Here is a 22995-nt window from a genome sequence, read left to right as displayed (position 1 = left end):
TAATTTTCCTCAGAATATATAAAATTAACCAATTTTACAATAAACAAGCACATGATGAGTGTTTTTTTTAATTTCTTTCTACTTTGTTTTCCTTCATTCAGCTATCTTCGAAAAACAACTCCTAGCTGGAAATGCTGCACATGTTTCCGCAAGGGTTGCAGCATGTGGGTTTTTCGTTTTTCGTAGCGTAGCTACGAATTACGAATTACGAAAATTCGGGTTTTAGAATAAGGGGGCTAAACATTTCTTCGTAATGCTTAAATTTCTCAACAAGCACCGACAGATCCTTCCCGATCTCAGAAAAACCATTTCTGGACTGCCTAAAGAATTTAAATAAATCAACTTCGGAAGACCCTTTCCCTCGTTAATAGCGTCTAATACCCTACCGCTCATACCAGCACATTTTATATGGGCAATCCCATCGCAGAGCCAGAGCCATTACACATAGGAGTCGCTTTTAACGTGGCAATTGGTGTAAATACACGACATGTTTACTATTATATTTATTTTTAGGTTTCAGAAGCAAAAAAGCAAAACAGTTTGGAAAACGATGTATCAATCAGAGAACCAATCAGCTGGTAAATATCAGTTGGAAAGCTATGTAGCGAACAGTTTTAAATGCACTGTATATTTGTAAATGTATGAGTGGAAATCAAAATATTTACTCTGATCCAGTACCCCATGAACTTACAGCTTTCTACACGAACTTGCAGGAAGCTACAGGAAAATGATCCCGTACTCCAAAATCCTGTAAATGAGAGCGATTTTTGGAGAGTTGTGTAGAGAATGAAGTTGCAAGATTTTACCCGAACTTTTTCTTCTGATAAAATTATGAAAAGTGTCAAGCGATCACTGGTTGACGTTTTTACAGGAAAATATTTTTTTTGTTTCCGTACTTTTTCTTGTTACTCGCTTTTTACTCTCACTTCAGAGAGTAATTTAATGTTTTACATTTTTACATGATTTTACACGAAAAGTATTGGATCAGAGCTAATGATGTATGCATGGAGCAGGGATGGGCTTATCAGGAAACTGAATAATTGAATAAAAAAAAAAATAAGAATAAGTTTTCATTCATCATTCCAACAATTTCAAATAACGAATACATTTTTATTCATCATTCAAGCACTTTCGAATGATGAATAAATTTTTATTCATCATTCAATTAATTTCAAATAACGAATAAATTTTTATTCATCATTCAAGTAATTTATAATAACGAATAAATTTTTATTCTACATTCAAGTAACTTCAAATAACGAATAAATTTTTATTCATCATTCAAGTAATTTCGAATGAAGAATAAAGTTTCATTCATGATTCAAGTAATACTGAATATCGCATAATTTTTCATTTTTGTATGTATATATGTAAGCATTTATGTTCATGTATGTATGTACTTATTTAATTATCTATATATACATATATAATACGTGAAGGGATTTTTTGTCCAGGTTACCTGATCTGCACCGTTCATTCGATTTTTGTCAAATGAAAGGGCTCGGGCTATAGAAGTGCTATAAGGTTTTACTTTCTCGAAAAGAGTTGCCACCTTTTAAAAATTCCATTCCAAATATTTAAAAAAATAAATTAATTAGTACATAGTGATATCAATCTAAATAGTTTTCATTCATCATTCCAACAATTTCAAATAACGAAAAAATTTTTATTCATTATTCAAACACTTTCGAATGATGAATAAAAATTACTTCAAGTAATTTCAATGACGAACAAATTTTTATTCTTCCTTCAAGCACTATCGAATGATAAATAAATTTTTATTCCTCATTCAAGTAATTTCAAATAACGAATACATTTTTATTCATCATTCAAGTAATTTCAAATAACGAATACATTTTTATTCATCATTCAAGTAATTTCGAATGTAGAATAAATTTTCAATCATGATTCAAGTAATACTGAATAACGCATAATTTTTCATTTATTGTATGTATATATGTAAGCACGAACATAAGTATGTATGTACTAATTTAATTATCTATATATGTACATATATAATACGTGAAGAGACTTTTTGTCCAGGTTAGCTGATCATTTATTCGATTTTAAAAAATGAGGTGTCAAATGAAAGGGCTCGGGCTATAGAAGTGCTATAAGGGTTTACTTTTTCGAAAAGAGTTGCCACCTTTTAAAAAATTGAATTCCAAATATTTAAAAAAATAAATAAATTAGTACATATGGATATCAATCTAAATAGTTTTGAAAAGGTTTTATTTTTTATTACATACAAGGGGGTTTGCTACCTGTTTAAAAAAATCAAATTCAATTTCAATTATGGAAACTAGATCGGTGAAATATTCGTCACAGTAAGGGCGTCGGGCGGGAGAGGTTTAAGGAGGTTTTAGTTTGGAAACATTTTAAGAAGGGTTGTCACCTAATTTAAAAATTGAAAGTAATTAAATTATGCAGAAGTTACTTAAGTATGTGAAATATTAAAACATGGGTGGAAAGCAAAAGTGAGTTGAGAGCTTCGAGCATCCAGACTATTTATGTGGTTTTTAAAAAGGGTTGCCACCTGTTTTAAAAGTAAAATTCACATTAAATAAAATTAATAAAAGATGGATATCAGTAGAAATAATTTTCAAAAAGGTTTATTTCTAATCTATATGCAGGAGGGTTGCCACCTGTTCAAAATATTAGTTTAAGGTGAATTAAAGCACATTGGGTAATGAAATTATATATGGGTGTCAGACGATAGAGGTCTAAGAACGTTTCAGTTTAAAAATATTTTCAAGAGTGCTGCCACGAAATTGAAGGGGAGTTTAGTTCAACCATACACAAGGTGTATGAAATAATACATGGGTGCTAAACTAAAGAGCGTTAAGAAATCTTTAGAATATTTTTCCAATTAATTACTTATATGTTAAATGCATTTTCATTTGTGATTTTTCAGCTAAATAACAGTCTGTTTTTTGGTACTATTTCGATACTTTCGGGGTTCTCGGAAATATATCGGGATTTTTGGGACTATTCGGGATTGTTGGACTATTTCGAGATTTCTTCAGGGTTTTCAGGACTATTCCGTGTTTTTCGAGACTACTTGGAGATTTTCGTGATTCTCGGCTCTAAATCAGGATCTGCGGGAATACTTCAGTATTTCTGGGACTTTTTCCGAGATTTTCGGGCTTCTCGGGAATATATCAGAATTTTTGGAACTGTTTCGGATTTTTCGAGATTACTTCAAGATTTTCGGGACTCTCGTGAATATATCGGGCTGTGCGGGACTACTTCGGAATTTTCGGGCTATTTTGGGAATTTTTGGGACTGCCCGACGTCCTGGTTTTACAGGATTGGTCCTGTTTTCAGACAATGTGTCTCCGAAATTCCGAAGCAGTTCCAAAAATCCAGAAGAAATCCTGATATGGTCCCGAGAACTTCGAAAATCTCGAAGCCGTCTCGAAAAACCAGGAACAGTTCCGAAAACACCGAAATAGGCCCGCAAATACCAAACAAGTCTCGAAAATCCTGAAATAGTCAAAAAATTCCGCAGTAGCAGATCCCGATTTAGAGCCGAGAATTCGGAAAATCCCGTGGAAGTCTCGTAAATCCCGAAGAAGTCTTGAAAATTCCCAGACTCGAAAATCTTGAAATTGTCCAAAAGTCCTGATATAATCCCGAGAACACCGAAAATCCCGAAGTAGTCTCGAAAAACCAGAAATTATCCCAAAAGTTCTGAATTAGTCCCAAAAAATCCGAAGTAGTCCCGCAGATCCCGATTTAGAGAGAGAAGTATTCTCGAAAAACCTGGAATAGTCCTGAAAATCACGAAAAAGTCTCGAAATAGTCCAGCAATCTCGAAATAGTCCCAAAAATCCTGAAAATCTCGAAGTAGTGTCGAAAACCCGAAATAGTCCCTAATAACCCAAAGTAGTCCCGAAAATCCCGATGTAGTACCGAGAACCTCAAAAATCTCTAAGCAGTCTCGAAAAACCCGAAATAGTACCAAAAAATCCGAATTGTTCCCAAAAATTCCGAAGTAGTCCCTTAGATCCCGATATGCGCCCGAGAATACCGAAGTTGTCTCGAAAAACCCGAAGGAGTCCGGAAAATCCCGAAGAATTCTCGGAAATCCCGAAATAATCCAAAAATTCGGAGAGCCCCCGAGAGCAAATCTCGAGAAAGTCTCGCAAAACCCGAAATAGTCCCAACAATACGGAATTAGTCCCAAAATCTCGATATATTCCCGAGAACCCCGAAAATATCGAAATAGTCCCTAAACTTCTGAATTAGTCCCAAAAATCCCGAAGTAGTTACGTCGCCTAATATAATATTATTTAGCTGAAAAGTCACAAATCAAAATGCATTTAACATATAAGTAATTAATTTGAATATTTCCAAACAAGTGGCAATCCTCTTCAAACGCCTCAAAAGGTTTCTTAACGCTCTTTTGTTTAGCATCCATATATTGTTATTTCATACACCTTGTGTATAGTTGAATTAAACTCCACTTCAATTACGTTGCAGCACTCTTAAAAATAGTTTTAAACAGAGACGTTCCTAGACCTCTATCGTTTGACATCCATATATAATTTTATTACCCAATGTGCTTTAATTCACCTTAAACCTGATATTTTGAACAGGTGGCAACCCTCCTGCATATAGATTAAAAAAAAAAACAATTTTGAAAATTATTTCGACTGATATCCATGTTTTATTAGTTTAATTTAATTTGAATTTAACATTTAAAACAGGTGGCAACCGTTTTTAAAAACCACATAAATGGTCTGGATGCTACAGCTCTCAACTCACTTTTGCTTACCACCCATGTTTTAATATTTCACATACTTAAGTAACTTCTGCATAATTTAATTACTTTCAATCTTTAAATTAGGTGACAACCCTTCTTAAAATGTTTCCAAACTAAAACCTCTTTAAACTTCTCCCGCCCGACGACTGTGATAAATACATCACCTATCTAATTTCCATAATTGAAATTGAATTTAATTTTTTTAAACAGGTGGCAGCCCCCTTGTATGAAATAAATAAAAAAATCGCTTGACGTATTATATATGTACATATATAGATAATTAAGTAAGTACATACATACTTATGTTCACACTTACATACATACAATAAATGAACAATTATGTGATATTCAGTATTAATTGAATCATGAATGAATGAGGTTCGAAAGGTTGGCTCACTTAGCTATTGGAGACGCATCTGGTGAACACCCCGAAATGGTAAAGATCCAGAGGTTCATCAATGGAATGTGAGACATGTATACCAAGCGCGAGACGTATGCATATCCGAAGCCAACATTTGCTGAAACGGTCTCGTATGCTCAGACACGTGAAACGGCGGCGCTCCTAAGTAGACCAGCCTGCAAAGCCCATCGAGTAGAAGTGGACACACCTGATGTGATGAACGAGATCCTGAAAACACTCAAGTCGATGGCAGGGAAAAATACTCCTGGTGCAACCGAGAAAAAGGATGGTGCTAGGAAATGTTTTAAGCTCTGAACACATCGAAAACGATATTACCACACGACACGACATTAAGGTTTTATCTATACAATATAAACGCCTTGTCGACAGCGAGATGATATTTTGAACGCGGCAGCGACATCATGAATTTGTTTGAGTTTGACATAAAAGAAGAGGAAGAATCTTATCTGTCGCTAGAAAAATAGAAATAGATCCAATCTGGCCAAAATAATTATCTACATAAGAGTACATGTTAAAATAATTTGACAGCTGTGGTCCGTAGCCCGTCGTTTCCAATGTGTTCCAAGCTTAAGTTGCGGAAAACCAGGCCACTTCGCACGCGAATGTAAGACGGGCTCCAACAGGTCTAACAGTCCAGCAATACGTAAACTCAGGGCTGAGGAAGACGAATCTAACTCCAGTTAGTCGTTAAACTAAAACGAGCCAGCAGGAAGGGCCCATAATCTCCGTCTCACAAATTGGCCGGAATGCGAGTAACCTCACTATTGGTGGATGTGTGAATGGGCAGGAGCGAGTGCTGACAGTGGATACTGGACCCTCATATTCTATTATTCGACCTGATGTGGCTACTTTTTATGTGAAGCCACTACCTGGAGCAAAGCTGCAGACTGCAACTGGTGAGCGAACCCAAGTGTTAGGAGAAGTACTATGCGAGGTAATAATCATCGGGCTGGCCTCATACACGAAGTTTATTGTGGCAGAAATTGTGGATGAAGTCAACATCGGCGTGGATTTCCTACTTGGGCAAGGTATGAAGATTGACCTCCAGGGAATGATCCTAACCTATGGCGACAGGAAAGTGCCACTTAGGGTTGGTTACGACAACCAGTGCTGCAGCAGGCGGCTGGTCTTAGAGGAAGTGCCGAAGATTCCACCAGAAACGGAAGTAGTTAGTAGAGGTTGACAGTGATGGAGACGAGATGATTTCGTCAGGAGAAGGAAGTGGTTCACCGCTACAGCAAAAGCGCGACGGTTCCGCCAGCTCAGTGAAGAAGAGGTCGCAACTAGGAAGTGGTGGTGGAAGATGAAAAGGATGCCCACGAGAAGAGACATGGTCTGGCCACCACCAGTGGCCGGCAGAAGCACGACCATGTGAGATGGTGCACTCCCGGAGATAAGCCGGAAGCAATGTTCAGTAACGCATTGTGGTTGTACATGTCGCAGCAGAAGTAAAGCTTCACCTCCAAGCAAAGACGTGCATGGAAAGATCCGTTTAAGATTGACAAACGGCTGAAGGACGCAGTGCATCGAATCCAGACAATGGGGAGACCGAGTACCAAGATGAAAGTGGCCCACTTGGAAAGACTTGCGGAGGTTGGAGCGGCAGGTATGTCTGATCGGGACGATCAGAATTATGTGGAGCGCAGTGTTGCGAATACTGCGGCAACGCGAAGCGAACAACGAAAAATAGGCATAATGTTCGAGGAATGACGCAGAATGTTCCACAAAGAGAAACGTCAAGTTGAATGAACACTGCGAACAGCGAGAGAAAGACAATGAGCGATGAACTTCAGAACATTTTAGAGTTGCCATGAGTGCTAGCGCAGGTATATAAGAGCCACGACACAGCGGAGTTGGGGAGTTACAAGTCAGCAAGCTACAATTACAGCGATCAGAGAAGTGAGCTGCGAATAAGCAAGCTATAAGTTTAATTGTGTTAACAAGTTTAGTAAAGCGTTGTTATTGCTTTAACGTGTATTGTAAAGTGTTTTTACTGTATTAGCGAGTATTGTAAATTGTTTGTTGTACAATAAAGTTAATTGTACTACAATTTCATCGTTAGCATTTATTTAACAATCCAGCGATACGAGCCGTAGGATATTTGGGCAACGCCTCAATGTTTCAAGGCTAATTGCAACAATATGAAATCAATGCTTTGCAGCGTTGCCACAGACAAATTTTTTTTCCTACCAAAATTTCCTACCATAACCAACCAAAACCTACATAACATTTTTGTGAGTTTTAATTATTTTTTTTTCAATGTAAAATTTTTTTAAAACATAGTTAACATAAACTAGTAAAACTAAAACACAACTATATTAATAAAAACAAATTAACTGCGTATAACGATTAATTTTACTGTACAGACTTATCCATATGTACATAGCCTGATGCGTTGTTGATCGTAGGCCGGCATCTAACTTGTCCAGGGCCGCCTTTGCTTCAGCTACCAGTCGCCGCAGTTTCTGTTGGCGTTGTTGAGCCGACCGGCTCTTCAGTGCCCGCGTGCGGCTTTGACTTCGCCGCGCCTCTGAGTGCCGAGCCCGGTGTAGAAGCGTGTGATGACCCAGCGAGCATCGACGGCAGCTGGACGCGGAGTCACACGCCCCCGTGGTGTGAGAAACGGCGAGACAATTAATGCAGTACCGATGAGTCCGGGCGCACTCGTACCTCTCCTCCGGCTTCATCGCTAAGAACGCTCGGCACTGCCTCAGCACATGACGTTGACCACACAGATGGCACTTCTGTGGCTCTGGCTTTTTGCGGGTTCTGTAAGGACAGAAATAGATAGAAAGGACGATTGGATCAAGTATTTACAAAAAATGGGTGAGAAGAAAATACGTTGATAAAGGGTAGCTGGTATGTTTTTATACATACGGCTAGAGGGTAAATAATAATGGGATACAAACGATAGAGTATGACGGGTAAGCATCGCGTTAGGCAGTTGGTGACACACACAGTTTCGTAATGTTTCGGGTAACGGTTCCATTTTGAGTTTTTATTTCTACAACACGAACGTTTTTATCCGGACCAGGATGCAATTTGATTACACGCCCAAAGCGCCACTCATTGGGGGGTAATAAATCGTCTTTTATTACCACTAGATCACCTTCTTCGATATTCTGCTGTGGGCGCTTCCATTTGTAGCGTTTATGCAGCTCCTTGAGGTACTCGTTCTTCCATCGGATGCTAAATTAGTGATGCAATACCTTAAGTCTTTGCCATTTGTTGATCAAGGAAGGATGTTCAACGTTTTGTTCGGGTAGTGATAGGAGTGGTGTTTCGCGTAAGAAATGTCCTGGAGTTAACACAAGGGGGTCTTGCGGATCTTCTGACATAGGGGAGAGCGGTCTGGAATTAAGGACCGCCTCTATCCGAACCAGAAGAGTAGCGAGTTCCTCAAACGAGAATTTTTGACCAACCCGCTACTTTTGTAAAATGTATTTTAAAACTCTTCACGGCGGCTTCCCATAGACCTCCCATGTTTACTAAGAACGGGGCAGCGAAATCGACTCCTGTTGTGTGGAAGGGCAAGGAGTATGTTGATCTCTCGGGTGGCAAGGCTTCCATTACCTGCGACCTCATCTGCTGTTTATAGATGGTGCAAGTTTTGCAATGAAATATACACTTTTTTACTTTCTGCTTTAAACGAGGGATTTACCATCCAGACCATCAGCTGTTTCTCCGCATGTAGTAGGGTCGAATAGAGAAAATCTAAAATAAGAAAGCAAAAACGAGAGTTTTCGGGTATAATAATTGGGTGCTGTTCAATGTAGCTGAGGGCGGCACTGGAAAGTCGACCATTTACTCTCATTATTCCTGCTTTGTCCAACATTGGGTTTAATGTCAAAAGGGGGCTCTTTCTGCTGATTCGCTTCGAATCTTCCAGCGGAGCTATTATATCCCCATAATGTCTTCGTTGGGTTTGGATGATGAGTTTGGCTTTTGCATCATTCACCTCCTCTTGGGTTAGGGTAACTGTGGCTGGGATTAATTGTTTTCGTGCCTTCCGAATAAAACGAAACATGTAGGCGACGGTCCTGAGCGCACGAGAACCGTTCGAGTATATCCATATCCTTATCTTCCAAGGTGTGAAATACCTCTACGCGTCGCTGTTCCGGGGGCTGGAAGGTGTGGCACAGCTTTAGTTGGGTCCTTCCCACCATAGTGGACATTCCACTAAGTCCTGTGGTTTGCAGCCTCGAGTGCCCAAATCCGCTGGATTGTCATTGCTGGCAACGTGTCGCCAAATCGCATTGCTCACGTTTTCAAGAATTTGTGACGTTTGATTGGCTACATAAGTTTTCCAAGTATGTGGAGGTTTTTCTAGCCCAATCAGTTCCCTCCATCCAGAGTTGCTGTAACAGCATTTTTGCAAGGATCATTTTTGGCGTTAGCCATCCTGCGGGATCGAACAATTTTGCTACTGCCATATCTGCCTTTTTGTGCTTGAGTGTGCTGCTAAAAGTGGGTCGTAAGTATATTTGAAAGGGTCTGTTAGAGCATTCCATTGGATTCCGAGCGTTTTTGTGGAGCTTGCATCTTGGAATTTGAGAAAATCGACATCTAATAGATCTGAGTCGTGAATTGGCTCCAGAATTTCCGGGTGGTTTGCCGACATTTTTCTCAAAGGGAATCCTGCTGATTTCAGGGCTTCGGTAACTTGGGTCATCGCGTTTAGAGTGGACTGTATATCGTGACCACCTGATAGAATATCATCAACATACGTCTCATGTTAAAGTATGTTTTTTGCGAGCGGATATTCACTTTGGCAGTCTGCAGCGAGTTGGTGTAGGGTTCTTATTGCCAAATATGGTGCACAATTAACACCAAATGTGACTGTCTTCAGTCGAAAATCTTCTATTGGCATATTACGGTCTTTACGAAAGCCGATTCGCTGGAAAGCTTGGTCTTCTTTGTGAACTAGTATTTGGCGATACATTTTCTCTATGTCGCCGCTGAATACGAACCTATATAGTCGCCATTTCAGAATAACGAGCATTAGGTCGCTTTGTAGTATGGGGCCTGTGTGGAGAATGTCGTTCAATGAGTTGCCCGAATGAGATAATTTGGAGGCGTTGAAGACAACTCGCACCTTTGTGGTTTTGCTGTCTGGTTTTATGACAGCCTGATGGGGTAAGTAACAGGAAAATTTTTTTCCGCTTTTTACTATTTCTTGACGGGAGGCGGGTTCCATGTGATCCATGGTCAAGTCTTCATTTAGGACTTCAAAATATTTATCTCGTAGTTCATGTTTCCTTTCTAGGGTCCGCTCGATGCTGATGTACTGCTGCTGTGCTGCTGGTCGGGAGCGACCGAGTGCCATGTGTTCCGGGAATTCCGCTTTGAATGGCAATTTTACTATATAACGTCCATCTTCTTGGCGGATGGTGGTTGTCCTGTATATCGTTTCGCAGTATTCGTCATCTGCTGATCGTGGCTGGGTGGGACGCACTTCTTCGTGTTCCCAAAATGTTCTTAAAAGTTGATTGAGGGGGTCATCGGAGCATTCCGTGACGTGAGTACTGAACGTTGCGACTTTTTCAGCTACTGGACCGCTCAATATCCATCCGAAGATCGTGTTTTGGGCGAGCAATGTTCCACTTACATTATGTTGCAGTGCTTCGGTAAGACTTTTCGGGATGATATCGCTGCCTATTACCACATCGGTTTTAGATGGTGTCAAACAATGAGGGTCAGGCAATGTTAAATCCGCCAATTCTCCGAGATCGATACTTGATACTTTGGCTGTGGGCAAGAAGTGAGTAAGTTTTGGCAGTATTATTGCTTGTGCGTCTACTTTTAGGGCTTGATCTGATGAAAAAAATGTTATTTCGCAGATCTCATTTGAGTTTCTTACCACCATTCCACCCATTCCGGATATTTGGTGTAGAGACTTTCTTTTGGGTAGGCCAAGGAGCTTTTGTATACGAGATGATACAAAAGTTTTTTGGGAACCTTGGTATATTAGGGCACGAATTTTATGGAATTCGCCAGCAAAGTATATGGGGACTATTGCTGTTGGTAGTAGGGTGGTTCCTTTGTCACTTGAAAAATGAGTGGGAACCTTGTTTGTGTCCTGTGCGGGACTTGCGGCTGACGATGCCCTTGCGGCGGCTTTCGATGATGAGGGCCGCTCGCTGTCCGTTGTGCTACGGGTGTCGGCTTGTGACCTGGGCTGCGTATGCAGTAAAGAGTGATGTCTCTTTTGGCAATAGACGTACGTGAAACTGCTCTGACACTCATTCTTGAGATGTGAAAAGGAAAGACAATTTTCGCAATAATTGTTTTCTCTCACAAATTTTAGGCGGTCTGATACTGAAAGATTTTTAAACCTGACGCAAGATTTCATCGCGTGGTTTTGATTACATAATCTACAAGAGACGGTTTGTTAAACTCCGCATGATATGCATGAGTTCTATTTTTATTGAGTGGGGTCGAGTTATGATTCACCGTTCTTGGTGTAAAACTCGAAAATTGGGGTTTTGCCTTGCCTGGTGCTTTCTCTTTCTACTACCTCGTATCTGCTGGTCAGGAATCTGTTCTCCTCTGCCCAAAGCGGTAATTCTTCCGGGAGCTGAGGGACTGTTCCCATAGTGAAAGGCTTTCACTTGGCAGTTTGGATGAACACAGGTATACCAGGATTGGGTCCCAGTCCGTTGTTGGGATTCTTTGTGTTGCCAGGATTGACATGCAATTGTTGATTGTGGTCTGCATATTCTGTAGTTGTTCTCCGCTTTCTGTGTATATTGTAGGCAGGTTTAATAGGGTTTTCAGCTCGTTGTCGACCAGTATCCTACGATTTTCGTACCGTGATCTCAACGCTGCCCAGGCAAGCTCGAAATTTTCATTGCTCAATGGATATTGCTTTACCATGAGCCCCGCTTGTCCCTTTGTTTTTAGGCGTAGGTGGTAAAGTTTTTGAACAGGTGTTAGTTTTGGGTGGTTTTTATAGACTGCCGTAAACATGTCTCTGAATGCTGGGCGGGGGAATTAATTAAAAACTTTGATAGAATTAAAAAATATATATTTTGATATATTTATAATTGTTCGCTGGGTTGTTTTATTTCGGGTCCCGCTGTTTTGCTTGCTGGGATAATATGCACTTGTCTCAGTAAGTCTAAGTACAAGCTGTAATATGTATATACGCGTGTTTATTCTAACTATGTACGTTAATGAGCGTGTATATTTGTTGTTTGTTCTTGAGTGAGCAAATCGAAACCTAAACTATTTGCCGGTAATAACTGTGGTGTACCAATGCCTTTTCGATCGCTGTGCTAATATGTATGCACTTGTCTATATATAACAAAGGCCCCTATTGCGAGTGTCGACTGGCAGTAGAATAGAAATTTGTCGATCGAGTCGATCATCTTTTATTTTGTTATTGTGTAACTTGATCGATAAAAAGTTGTACTATTGTGAATGGTGACGGAATTGTAAACAGCTGTTTGTTTGTTTCTTTAATGTTTCATTTACATCATTTTTAAAATAATTGCTTTTATTATAAAATTTAAAAAATGGACACAGTTGAAATATGGTTTAGTGATGAGGAAGATGATGTGGAAGCTAATAGATTAGTAGAGTTGGCTAAAGCAAGGAGGGAATTGCGAGATTCGTCGGATCCCATGGAGTTGGAAGATGAAGTGTATGTACATATGTGAATTTTATGAATAGAAGTTGCGTTCCCGATGCTTCAAGGTTTTTAGGTTTTACCGGATTTGCAGGAAAAGCTGTTTTCCTCATTAATAAATTTTATGGAAGTTTAAGAAATACGGTACCGTTTAGTTATTTGTACAATGATGTTGAGTATTTGTGTCCAAACGCGTGACCCGACTTTTAAAACTTTAACATACAAGTGTAGTGAAAGAATTAAACTTTAATTTAACATAAAGATTTGAAGTTTCCGAGCATTAGTTAATTAATAAATTATGCAGGTTTTTGTAAACTTTGATGTTGGTTCTGCGCAAAAGCACTGTGGATGGCGTAGCCGGAATTATATGCACGAGAAATATTGTATATCTTTCACAAAAGAAGCGGAGCTTCTTCTCCTGCTCTTTACGGAAATTCCTTTGCCTCCTCACTCTCCTGCATCAGCTCGACCAACCGCGCAAGTTGCCTTTTGTTGCTTACAATTTTGTATCTGTAATTCAGACACATATGTACATACATATGTATATTTCACAATTTTTTACAACTTCCAATTCAATTGACTTACCTACTTGTTATCCATTATAGTACCACTTTCTTATGTAAATTTTATAAACGCAAACTCCAACGACTAAAAAACAGCAATAGAAGGATGAGCGATTAAAAAGTATTCACAGTCGCTAATTGAGCGACTTAGCGACACTCACAATAGCATCGATAATCGATAATCGCTTAATAGTCGTTTATCTACTGCCAGTCGACACCCGGAATAGGGGTGAAAGTCATGGTGTAATGAACTGAAGGTGGCACATTCCCGAAACCGCTACTTTAGTTTTGCCGACTTTGACGTTTATGGCAATACGTAAACAAACTTTTTGTTTATAAATAAGTGCAAACGTATTGTGTAGTTTCAAGTGAAAAATCGAAGTAATTCGTGCGTTCTGAAGTAAAAAACGTTTTATTTGTAATAAAAACTTTATAAAAATGTCGTGTCGTGTGTTTAATTGCAGCAGCCGTAGGGGTAAAGCCCCCAAATGCAGTTTTTTTTTGTTTCCCGGCGGCGACGCCTTGGCCAGAAAGTGGATAGCGTTCTGCCGGCAGGAGAAGCCCTACAATTTACACACCAGCGTATTATGCATGAAGCACTTTACGGACCACTTTTAAACGCGACATGTTAAGTTGAAAACGTTAAAATACCACAAATTACAAATTAAAATCGGAGATAAGCAAGCATCAACCACATTCTGCAGGAAAACATGTTCTGCGACAAGATATTATCACTTTTTCGGTACCTGCAATACAAACACAAAAATTCTAAATAGTTAATTAATAAGACCTATTCTTTTGAACACATTTCAAGAGTGGTTGTATATTTTTTGTTAACGTTGTGCTTAATTTGCTATATTCAAAGATGGCTTGAGAAATTGGTGAATCGTGAAAAAAACACGTTTTCTCACTGCAAATTCACAACTGTCAACTCATTGTTCATCACCATATTCTTTGTTTACCCGTTGCCACAAATGTCATTCTGCGGGAATGCGCAATCTTGTATTCTATCGTTCTTGATAACAAAGTATATGTATGTATGTAAATATGTCGACGGTGATGACGTGATGTTGTTTTCCTCAATTCGCTGCTGTGATGTGCACACTTAAAGCGCAGTTACCCACGGACGTAAAAACGGAGAACGTGTCAGTTGACACGATCTATTTTATGACATCTGCGTGTTAACAAAAACTCACCACCGCATGACCGTGACGTAGACGTAGCATCTCTCTCTTTCTATCAACAGCAAACTTGGTATGTTTCTACGTACTTCTACGCTACGCTACGTACACGTTCGTGGGTAACCGCGCTATTAGGTTGCAAACAGAGTGGAAGCGAAGCCGAAGACGAAGATGAAGACGAAGCCGAAGACGAAAAACAGTGCAGTAGTAAACATATGAAAGTGATCACAGTGCAAGCAAAGACGAAGACGAAGATGAAGACGCTGCGCAAGCGGTCAGCTTGAAACAGCGTGGTACTGTTTTCAAAGACGAATCGCTTGCTGTGATGAATTGTTTACAATTTATTTAACTGTTTGCAATTGTGAAAAAACGCGTTTATCAAGAAATTGGCTAAATTTTTGGCAAAATGTAATCAAACGTATTAATTGGCATTCTTGTATATTCGAAAAATGTCTGTCCGTATTGCCGTAACACATAATACAAGTGGCGAAATTCTCCAAAAGTTCAAATTATTTCATGAATTGCTGTTTTTTCTTTATTTTCTTTTGATTTTATCTAAAAAAAAGGGTTTTTATTTAGAAACAAATCTTCATATCATTCATCCTCCACTATGTACACTCGCCAGCTTGCCCGCAACGCATGCAATTCGTCTTCGGCTTCGTTTCCACTCTGTTTGCAACCTTTCTTTGTTAGGGTGGGTTTTGCTAGCGTAATCTACTCGCCAAGTGCGTTGGATTGCGGGCAATATTGTTTTTGGTATGTATTATTGCGAATACATATATGTATGTATGTTATAAATAGGCAGTGGTAAATCTGATGCTGGAGATTTCGAAGTTCCGTAATTATAAGAGCAACGAATTTAACATATGTTATATACATACATATATATATATGCTTATATTGGCAACAGGTGGTTGCTGAGCATCGAATTTATTATTTTTTGGGTACACTTATGTATTTTGAGATAGCGGTGAGCACATAAACTGGGCAACGGGTTATTCGTTAGAAGGAACAAAGAAATATGTAGCTAATTTTCTTCACCGTTTTTTTGCAATGATTTTTGCGAAAGAATAAAAACGCTTGTATGTAAAGGAAATGTACTTGACAACGAATTTCTTTGTCTTGGGTTTCCTGGTAGATACGTGCATGCGTATAAAGAAAGGGTGCAAAATTAACGATTTTCTCTACATAAATCTTTGTACAGTTGTGAACTACAATTATTAGCTATAACGGGGTCCGTATTTTCTGATCGGAGGGTAATATACATATGCATATACAATTTAGTATATGTATTTTCATTATGTACATGTGGGTATTACTCACTCAGACATTAGTGTACTTGCTTCTTGTTGGCTTAATTGTTGTTCCGGACTTTGTTGTTGGTGTTGAGCCGTTTTAGTTCCTGTTGCTACTCTTGATGTTTCGTTGTCTTTCTCCTCCTTTCGTTGTGTGTTCGTAGAATTCCTCGGTCTTTTGTTTTAATTTAAAATAATTTTTATTTATTTTAGTTTTTTTTCTTCAAATACATGGTCGTGTATGTATGAGTTTTACACTTTCCAGATGTGTATACTTTTTGTTTGTTTAATGTTCTTTAATTTGTGTTACTATGTATTTTGGAAATTTTGTAACCGTGTCTATTTTCGTTTGCTAAACGTTTTTTTTTTGTACCCTTTGTTACGTCACCCGTATATGTATGCCCTTATTAAATGGATAATGCACTACATTAATTTATATTTGTATGTATGTTTAAATTTGATTTGGTGTTTTTTTCCGTAACTTTAGGATTTTTAATTATTTTTATACCCGAGCGCACCTGTGCACAAGGGTATTATAACTTTGTTCACATAACGGTTGTTTGTAACAGGCAAAACGAATCGAGATAGATATAGACAAATGTATACATAAATGATCGGAATGAAAAGAGAAATCGATTAAGCGGTGACTGTCTGTCCGTCCGTCCGTCCGTCTGTGCACAAGATAACTCGAGTAAAAATCAAGATATCTTAACGAAACTTGATACGTGTACTTCTTTCGGGCGTAGGACGGTTGGTATTGAAAATGGGAAAAATCGGACAATAACCACGCCTACCTCCCACATAACGGTAATTTTCAGAAATACGAAAACTGCGATATTTTAGTAACTACTGAAGATTATTCACTCAAAATTGATATTTACAATAATTTTTAGAAGGAAAATAAGAATGTTATAATTTTTTGGAAAATGGGCGTAGCCACGCCCACTTATGGTTACAGGTGTATATCTTGGTAACCGCTGCCCCAATTTCTTCCAAACTTGGCACACTTATTGGCCTTGGTATGACATACGAAAAGGGCGAAAATTTTTAAAATCGGTCAATAACCACGCCCACGTCCCATACAACGGTAATTTAGAGAAATACGAAATCTTCGATATATCAGTAAATATTAAAGTTAATTTATTCAAAATTGATGCTTGCAACAATTCTTTACCAGGAAATACGTTTATGATAAAATTTTGGAAAATGGGCGAGGCACCGCCCACTTATAATCACATATATGTATCTCGGTAACCGTTCTACCAATTTGTACCAAACTCGGTGTGTTTATTATACTTACCACATAGAAGAAAAACGTTGAAAATTATTGAAATCGGACTAAAATTACGGCCGCTTTTCATATAACGGTAAATTTCAGAAATGCTTGAAACTTCATTATTTCAAAATTGAAGGACGCTAATTTACTCAAAATTGATACACCCCGGCTTACCATCTAGCTGTAGCTTTCGGAAAGGTGAAAAACATATATTTAATACTTGCGCCGGGTATTTAATGTTCGGCTCCGCCCGAACTTAGACTTTCTTACTTGTTTTGTTTTGTACGCCGGTATGTGCACTGCACCATGTTTTGGGGTTAGCTTCTCCGCTTAAATAACAACACTGGTTTTAATGGTTGCACTAACTGCAAATTCGATTTTTATAATTTTTTGTATGGTACAAAATACAATAGCGGGGTTTGGTTTGAATACGAACTATAGAAGAAAAGAGAATTCGCGAGCGGGCTTCCGAAAACGTACGCGGCGGCGGGTGTTCTTCGACTGTGTCGATGTTGCTGTGTGTGCGGCGACGTTGCCTTTCGATAAGGCAGTCGTGTGGTCCTTTGGCCACACTGACACGGCGTTGCCAGAGCGCCGCGTTGACGGAGGTGGAGACTTACTCCGAAAACTCGATCATGTTCTCAACTCCTCATAAAACTGTATTTTTTTCATCTAATTTTACATTTTAATTTCTTCTTTTTTTTCTACATTTATTAATTTTTTTATTTAATTATTATCATTTTATAATATTTTTTGTTCTAAGTCAATCTAATAATTTTTTTTTGCTTGTATAGGCTTTGGTGCTAGTGCAAGTGAAAACACAGTTTCCTTCACTTTATGCCCGACGTTTCGCTAACTTCCTTAGCTTCTTCAGTGGCGCAAATCTTTATTGAAAAACAACAAAAACATTCATACAATTTCAATTATACATTATTAAAGCAAATAAAAACACATTTATGTGAAACACAAAAACTAACAAAATTACATTCACAAATATATAGGCTAATAAAAAGCTTAACTAAGCATCGGTACCAGCACTTGTCGAACTGATTGTGTTTTGTAAACAGAGTAAGTAGCTAGCCGCAATGTCGTTCGGGTCTTCTTTTTTGTTGACTGCCCTCTCTCTATTTTGCATTATGCGGAGGCTCTCTAACGTATACCTTATTCTTTCTCTCTTTTCTATGTCAAGTATCTTTGTGTCAGCTGTGTGACCGCTCGTTATTACATGTTGTGCTAGTGCTGTATTGTTTTTCCTTTTCCTTATGTACGCATCGTGCTCTGATAATCGTGTGCCATTTGAGCCTTTTTCCGGCTAGATTTAGCCGGTTTCGATAGCTAACAGCCGGAGAAATTTTAATTTAGCCGGCAGCCGATTTGTTAGCCGTTTTGCAGAAAAAAATTAGCCGTTTTTAGCCGATTTCGCTATTTGCCTTGTTTTCTTAAGTTTCAAATATGTGTTTCCATTTTTGACTAAGCGACCCAAAATCTGTTAGAAATGGCTACTAGCCTTATCGTGGAGAAAATTTTCATGTCCGGCAGGGCTGTATGAAATTGGGCCGATTTCGCTTATTTTTATTATAAACGAAGAAGTGATTTTCTTCATAAAATATTTGTTATAAATGTCTTAATTTTAAGGGTGAAGTTTTATTCGTTAACTTAGAAAATAAGAAATCGTTTCATTGTTAAAACACTTAAGATGCGTTTGTGTTTGGATATAGTGCCAACAAACAGAATAAATATTACATGTAGATATTGTCTTCCCAGATAGCGCATATCCAATTCTGCCTAAATTACAAAACATCATTTTTGCCCACTCCCAAAGGTTTAAGGTAAGGGAAAAATTGATATTTTCAAGCACTATGTACTCATATATATTTTTTTAACAAACTTTTTCCAAAAACCGAATGCCAACTTGAATTAAAGGAACCAACACTGAAGTGAGTTGTTTTACTGCCTTAAAATTGAAGGGACATTTTTACAGCGTTTTTTATGTGTATTGGTTTCTATTTGAGTGTATTGAGAATCGGTCAGTCTGAAAAGGCCTTGTAGTGAAGATAATAGGTTTGTTCGTCGAAAATCAAGCGAGAATTATCACTCAAACTATCAGATAGTAAGAAAAATGGTCCCAAATTCTCTCTCATGTAGAGAAACTTGCAATTTTCTGTACGAACGCCAAATTGTAAGTTTTTCTGCCAGCTAGTGTCCACGGTTGCATTTCAAACAAAAGGAATTTGTATACAATTTTTAAAATTCTTTCAGAGGGGCAAAAACAGGATCTACGTGTATATATCTTGTCAGTCCGACTTTCTTCAACATACGTTTCAATTTCTTTGTCACGTTTACTATATCGACTCCGGTTGAGATTGCATTCCGATTAAGAATACAGTTTTTTTGGCCGAGTACCTTTCAAATCATTGGAATTAACTAAATTAATTAAGTAAGCAAGTATTAACTTACATTTTTCATTTTAAAATCGCTCCAGTTTTTAAATTTAACGAACTTGTTTATTCACATTAACGTCGACAAAAAATCCAACCATGTGCCACAATCATATGTTTTTCCTAATTGCAAATTCTTCCTGGCGAAATTTTTTCCGGCTCGAATTTGTAACTTCACTCCAAGAAATAGTCTTTTTACTCGTGATTTATTTAAATAAAACATGTGAAATTAAGTTGAAATATTTTAGCCGTTTTTATCCGGTTTTATTTGCCAATTTAGCCGGTTCGTCCAAAAAGTTCTGGCAACACTGGTGCCTAGTGATCGTTTTGTTGTACCTATGTAGACTAGGTTGCAGTCCTCGTTTTGTTTACCTTTGCATTTAATCTCTTATACCATAATTCAATAATACAAGGTTCGATAAACTGACAGTTGTCTCTCTCGCACCGCTCCCTTAGCAGTGGCACAGTGTTGCTTCTTTGCACATTTACATGGAAACAGTGTAGCTTTGGTGTGAAATAGAAGTATGAGCGTTTGTGGAATATGTTTATTTGTATATGTATATGAAGCATGTTTAACTGATGAAAACATAAACTGTTTTTAAATTGGATGTTTACATCAATCTCATAGTAGTCTTATTTTAATTTTAAGTCATTTTGCAGTTTTTATACAGCTAAATAGCCCATAAATTACGTAATTCACATAGATATATCAATATTACGTTCAAAATTTCGTTTAAAATGCCAGATTTCCTGGAAATACATTAGAATTTACAAAAGGAATATCACTACTAATTGCCTACTTTGCGTACTTTTCTAGTACCATTTTCGCACCAAGAGATTTCATCCTTCCCTTTTCTCCGTCCTTCGTAAATGCAACCTTTTGTCAAACCGCAGCTGTCAATAATTATTTAATGCAGCGTTTTTGCTGCATTTAAAATGCAGCATTTAGCACTTTCGAACATATGTTTTCGAAGAGCGTTCATGCTATAGCATTTAGCAAATGTACATTTACGCGAGTTCGAAATCGTATGCTTTTGACAAACAGCCGTGTTCCAGTCTCTTATTTAGATGCGTATATATTACGATCAATTCTCACGCAGAAGATAATGTGCAAAATCCCTACTGAAAAGGAGAAAATAAATTTTAAACCAAAAATTCAATACAAAAACTTGAATTGTTTTAACCATAACCGAACATTTGTTTGTGTATATATTCATTTGTCGGTGCTGTCAATTAAAATTTCCTCACTTAATTAGGAAACAAACCAAACAGAGTTGATCACAAATTGATCCAGATTTCTATCAGCATCAAATCGATGTTAAATTTGCTTAACTTTTCTTTATCCAAATATGTAATGCAAAATAAAAGAATACTCGATCGGCGATCACTGAAACGCAGCTAGCAACTGTATACTCGAAAAAGCAATGTTGCCACTTTTTCTCTTTAAACCATGTTCGAATCGTGGAAATTTTGGAAGATCACTGGGTTGCTTTTAGCATTTAGATTCTTAATGCAAAAATGGAGTTGCATTTAGTTGCATTTAGGTGACGAATTTTGTATGGATAAATGTACATTTAGAGTAGCATTTAGAGCTAAATGCGCTAAATGTGCTTTTACGCGTAAGCAAAAACAGCCTATAACCTTGTATTATTGAATCATGCTCGTATACTACGTTGCTTTGTTGTTGTGGCTCGATGGGGCTTTTCGTTTTCGTGAATACCGAGGACAGAGTGCAATTCGATTAGTATGCTATAGTTATGTTTTTCTTGTTGTTGTTAATGTTGTGGGTGAATTTCTCAGTTACAGTGGGGACGTATGTGACACTGTAAAATTGTTTTGGTTCAGTTTTTGTTTCCGCAGAGGGTTGGTTATTACCTTTCATGAGCGCCTGTTCGATTAGACTTTTTGTTAAATGCGTGGGATAATTATTTTGTTTAGGTATCCTGCGTATTTTCTTTATGTTTTCGCCTCTAAATTTGTTGTGACTTATGGTAAGTATTTTAGTGATTCGATTTTTTGCAGTATTAATTTTATATTTAAGGGGCTGTGCTGATAAGAAATTTATTATACGTCCAGATGAAACTGGCTTGGAGTACCAGTTCAATAATAGTTTGTTTTTGTCCCTATGTATAACTGCGCCTAAGAATGGTATGCTGAGGTTTTTCTCACTTTCTATTGTAAACTGTAATTTGCTGTGGTATTTATTTAGTGTCTTCAAAATTGTTTTTACGTCGCTTCGTTTAATAATGGCAAAGATATCGTCCACATACTTAACCATAAATTTGATTTCGATATTATACAGCTCCTTTAGCTCCGATAAAGTGTTGGCCAGCAGGTCATCCATAATAATATCTGCTATTGTTGGGGATAGAGGGTTTCCCATAGGCATTCCTAAGGTTTGCGTGTAAATTTTCTTATCATACATGAAATAGTTGTTGTCATTTATACAGAAGTTCAAGATGTTGTGAAATGTGTTTCTGGGGATGTCGATATTTCGCTGTATTGCGTCGAACTTTCTCATAATAATTTTTATAGCCAAGTTGGTTGGTATATTTGTAAAAAGTGACACCACAACAAAGGACACCAACAAATCTTCTTCATTTATGCATACGTTTTCTAATCTATTTTTTTATCTGAAAACTTTTTTTATATTGTATTCGTCCGAAGTTAAACTGCTTAAAATTTTGCCAATATATTTGGACAGGCCATAGCATGGGACGTGGATCGATGACGCTATCGGTCGTAAAGGCATATTCGGCTTGTGTATTTTTGGTAAGCCGTAAAGGCGGGGAGCAGTGGGCGCGCTGCAAATCAGTGTTTGTTTGTCTCTCCAATTTATAATTTTGTTTTTATACAGTTGGTCGACAATGTTGTTGTTCTTTTTCTGCAGTTTGTTTATTGGGTCATTTCTTAGCGTTCTATATGTGTTTTTGTCGTCCAGTAAATTGTTCATTTTTTCCTTATATTCTGTTTTGTAAATTACCACCGTTTTATTCCCGTTGTCAGAAGCTGTAACAACAATTTCGTCCTTGTGGTTTTTTAAAAATGCTCGAGTTTTATTGAAAGCTGTCAGCACAAATATCTCCGCTGGATTGTTTTTATTGTTACGCTTGAATTGTAAAATTCTGTTGCTTAATTTACTTCTTTCTATCACTTTATCTCTATCATTCTCTATCTGTTGAATAATTTGTTCTATCTCAGCAATCAACTTTATTGGTTCGAGAGTGAATCCCCTCGTGGGCAACGCGAACTTTCTTCCAACAGAGAGTAGCCATTTTGCCTCCGCTGGAAAAACAATATTTGTTTTGTTTATAAACCACTTACTGTTCACACATATTTCAAAATGTTGTAGTTGTTTTTGTTTTAGTATTTCTAATTTCGCTGTTTGTGTTGCCTGTCGTTCCTCCATTATTTTGTGGCTTA

At 37.8% G+C, this 22995-nt stretch overlaps 1 protein-coding gene across 1 annotated transcript; it reads right to left on the bottom strand.

The window, feature by feature from the left end:
• Positions 1 to 7571: 7571 nt before the first annotated feature.
• LOC118751438 lies at positions 7572 to 16187 on the bottom strand (the record flags this gene model as incomplete). Its single annotated transcript, XM_036486264.1, has 2 exons — positions 15887 to 16187; positions 7572 to 7958 (listed from the first exon to the last, which is right to left on the bottom strand). Coding segments are annotated over exons 1-2 (395 nt in total), but the record flags the coding sequence as incomplete, so codon positions are not given.
• Between the last annotated feature and the right edge of the window lie 6808 nt (positions 16188 to 22995).

This window comes from Rhagoletis pomonella, unplaced genomic scaffold, assembly GCF_013731165.1.
Source record: "Rhagoletis pomonella isolate Grant_MI unplaced genomic scaffold, Rhpom_1.0 Rhpom_scaffold_00709, whole genome shotgun sequence".
NCBI lineage: Eukaryota > Metazoa > Arthropoda > Insecta > Diptera > Tephritidae > Rhagoletis > Rhagoletis pomonella.
The sequence above is the reverse complement of the archived record's forward strand: the minus strand, read 5'-3'. Positions and strand labels throughout refer to the sequence as shown.